Genomic DNA, 2054 nt, shown 5'->3' with positions numbered 1-2054 from the left:
CGAGCTGTATGGGTGGTCCTGACGTCGACAGACGCCCGAGGACCACGGTGAAGCTGAGCCGGAACGCGTCGACAAGTCTCGTCTGAGCCCGTGGCGGTCGCCGGCTGAGTCGCCGTGCACGGCCCGGTACCTCAGGCGTCACCTCCGCAGCCTCAGGTCTCAAACTCCACCACCTCCGCCAGGACGCCATCGGTGGCACGCTCGGCGGCGAGTTTGTGGCAGCTCCACAGCGAGCGCGGCATCGAGCCTATTCGGTCTGGTCGGTTAGGCGCACTCCCTGGGTGCCAGGGAGTGCGCCGAACGCGCGAGCGGTGCGTCCTGGCAGCCCGCGCTGGCTCCGGAGCTGCCACAAACTCGAGACACGCTTTTTTGGGACATTTTCGACGCTTTTGTCCCATATACTCGCACAACGTGCCAAGGTAAGGTAAGGTAAGGTAAACTTCTCCACACACACGAGGTGGTGGGGCAAGGGGGGGCAACCCTCGCGTCTCCACGTCTGACGACAGGAGCCCCACGGCATTCAAAGTGCAAGGCCCAGTGCGCGTGGGTGAGCGGTGTGTGTGTGTGTGTGTGTGTGTGTTTGTGTGTGTGTGTGTGTGTGTGTGTGTGTGTGTGTGTGTGTGTGTGTGTGTGTGTGTGTGTGTCTCACGTCACTGCATCCTCCGCCGGTTCCTCCCGTCGCCTCTTCTTTGTTCGAATGTTTTTCAATCCATCCTTCACGAAGCCCTCCCATGTAGCTAGCGTTCTTGGCGAATGTCTCGAAATGGCCAGCAGGCGCTGTCTGCTCGCGGTCTGTGCGGGCCGCTCGTCCTCCTCGCCCTTCTTTCGTCCTCCCGTCCCTCCCCTCCACCATGGCCTTCTCGGCACTTCTTTCTCCATCCGCCTCGCCCTGCCTTTTCGCATCGTGCCGTTCGCCCTCCATTCGGTGACCTCCATGGCTGTCCGCCCCTTTTTGGGTGGCGCTCTCGATACGGTTGCGTCAACCTCGACGTCGCTGTCGCCCTCCCCGTCCCCGCCGGCGTCCGTGCCTCGGTTCGCGTCATCGGTAGCGTCTCCGTTGTTCCCTCGTGCCCCACCGTCGCCCTCTCTTCTCGGGCCGTTAGCGATTTCGCTCCTCCTGCGTGTCGCCCCTCCGTCCCCTCCCCTTTCTTCGTCGTCATCGTCGCTGTCGCGAAAGCCCTCCGGTCCCTCGATTCCCTCGCCTATCCCCTCCGCTGCGTCGTCCCAGTTTATATCCTCATCCTCTGCGCACGTCGCGTTGGCTTCCTCTCTCCCCCTTTCCTCCCTGCCCCTCTCGCTGTCTGGTGTTAATGGACCCCCTTCCTCTCCCTCGCCACCGTCACCGTCTCCATCCCCGTCGCTACCGCCCTCCATGCCCGCCGCCCTTTGTTTCACACTCGTCTCTGACAACGTGCCAATTAAGAGACTTCGCCTTTGGGCTGTTCTCCATCATCTCTTTCCCAACCAGGGACGAACCAACAAGCTCACTGACTGTGTGAGTGTGAGTGAGACAGAGACGTCTTTCACCTGCTCGCCCAACACACAGGGCACAGGCAATCAGACCTCGCGGTGGTGGAACAAGTTGCAGTGGACACTGACAATGGACACAAACACACAACCGCGAAAAACACCGTCACAGGCACGCGTGCCAAACGTCGAGCTGCGCGAGCCAGCGGAGGTGAGACTGCCAGAAGAGGTCGCGCGCGGCGCGGTCCGCCAGCAGCGACGGCGCCGCGACGCCAAAGTGGTCCAAACCGAACACCTCGACGACGTGCCAGACGCCGCGCTCCGGCGACACCGCCGCCGTGGCCCCGCCCTTGCCCTTCCCCTCGCCATCGCCGTCGCCGTCGCCCTCCCTCTCGCCTCCGCCGCTGCCGCCACCCGCCTCGTCCGTTCTGCGACGGCGAGGGAGCAGCAGCCACGCGGCGAGCCGCGTGGCGGCGATGAGAGCAGCGGCGACCGCCTCGCTCGGCAGCGCCGCCGACGCCTCCGCCAGCGCCTCGCGGCCGAGCGGGTGCAGCCAGCGCGCGGGTCCCGGCGGGGTGGGCCTGCTG

The 2054-nt window shown here is 64.6% G+C and overlaps 2 protein-coding genes across 2 annotated transcripts; one reads left to right on the top strand and one right to left on the bottom strand.

Annotated features, from left to right (window-relative positions):
• Nucleotides 1-934: 934 nt before the first annotated feature.
• Nucleotides 935-1311, top strand: EMIHUDRAFT_254336 (hypothetical protein; the record flags this gene model as incomplete). Its single annotated transcript, XM_005779699.1, has 2 exons — nucleotides 935-1032; nucleotides 1104-1311. The coding sequence occupies 2 exons, from the start codon at nucleotides 935-937 to the stop codon at nucleotides 1309-1311; spliced, it is 306 nt and encodes a 101-aa protein (XP_005779756.1).
• Nucleotides 1312-1633: 322 nt separating this feature from the next.
• On the bottom strand, nucleotides 1634-1999 carry EMIHUDRAFT_123420 (hypothetical protein; the record flags this gene model as incomplete). The annotated part of the gene is made up of 1 exon (XM_005779698.1): nucleotides 1634-1999. A coding segment is annotated over one exon (366 nt), but the record flags the coding sequence as incomplete, so codon positions are not given.
• Nucleotides 2000-2054: the final 55 nt, after the last annotated feature.

The sequence above is a fragment of the Emiliania huxleyi genome (genome assembly GCF_000372725.1).
Source record: "Emiliania huxleyi CCMP1516 unplaced genomic scaffold EMIHUscaffold_2283, whole genome shotgun sequence".
Taxonomy (NCBI): domain Eukaryota; phylum Haptophyta; order Isochrysidales; family Noelaerhabdaceae; genus Emiliania; species Emiliania huxleyi.
Note: the sequence above shows the minus strand (reverse complement) of the source record. Positions and strands in the feature narration are given on the sequence as shown.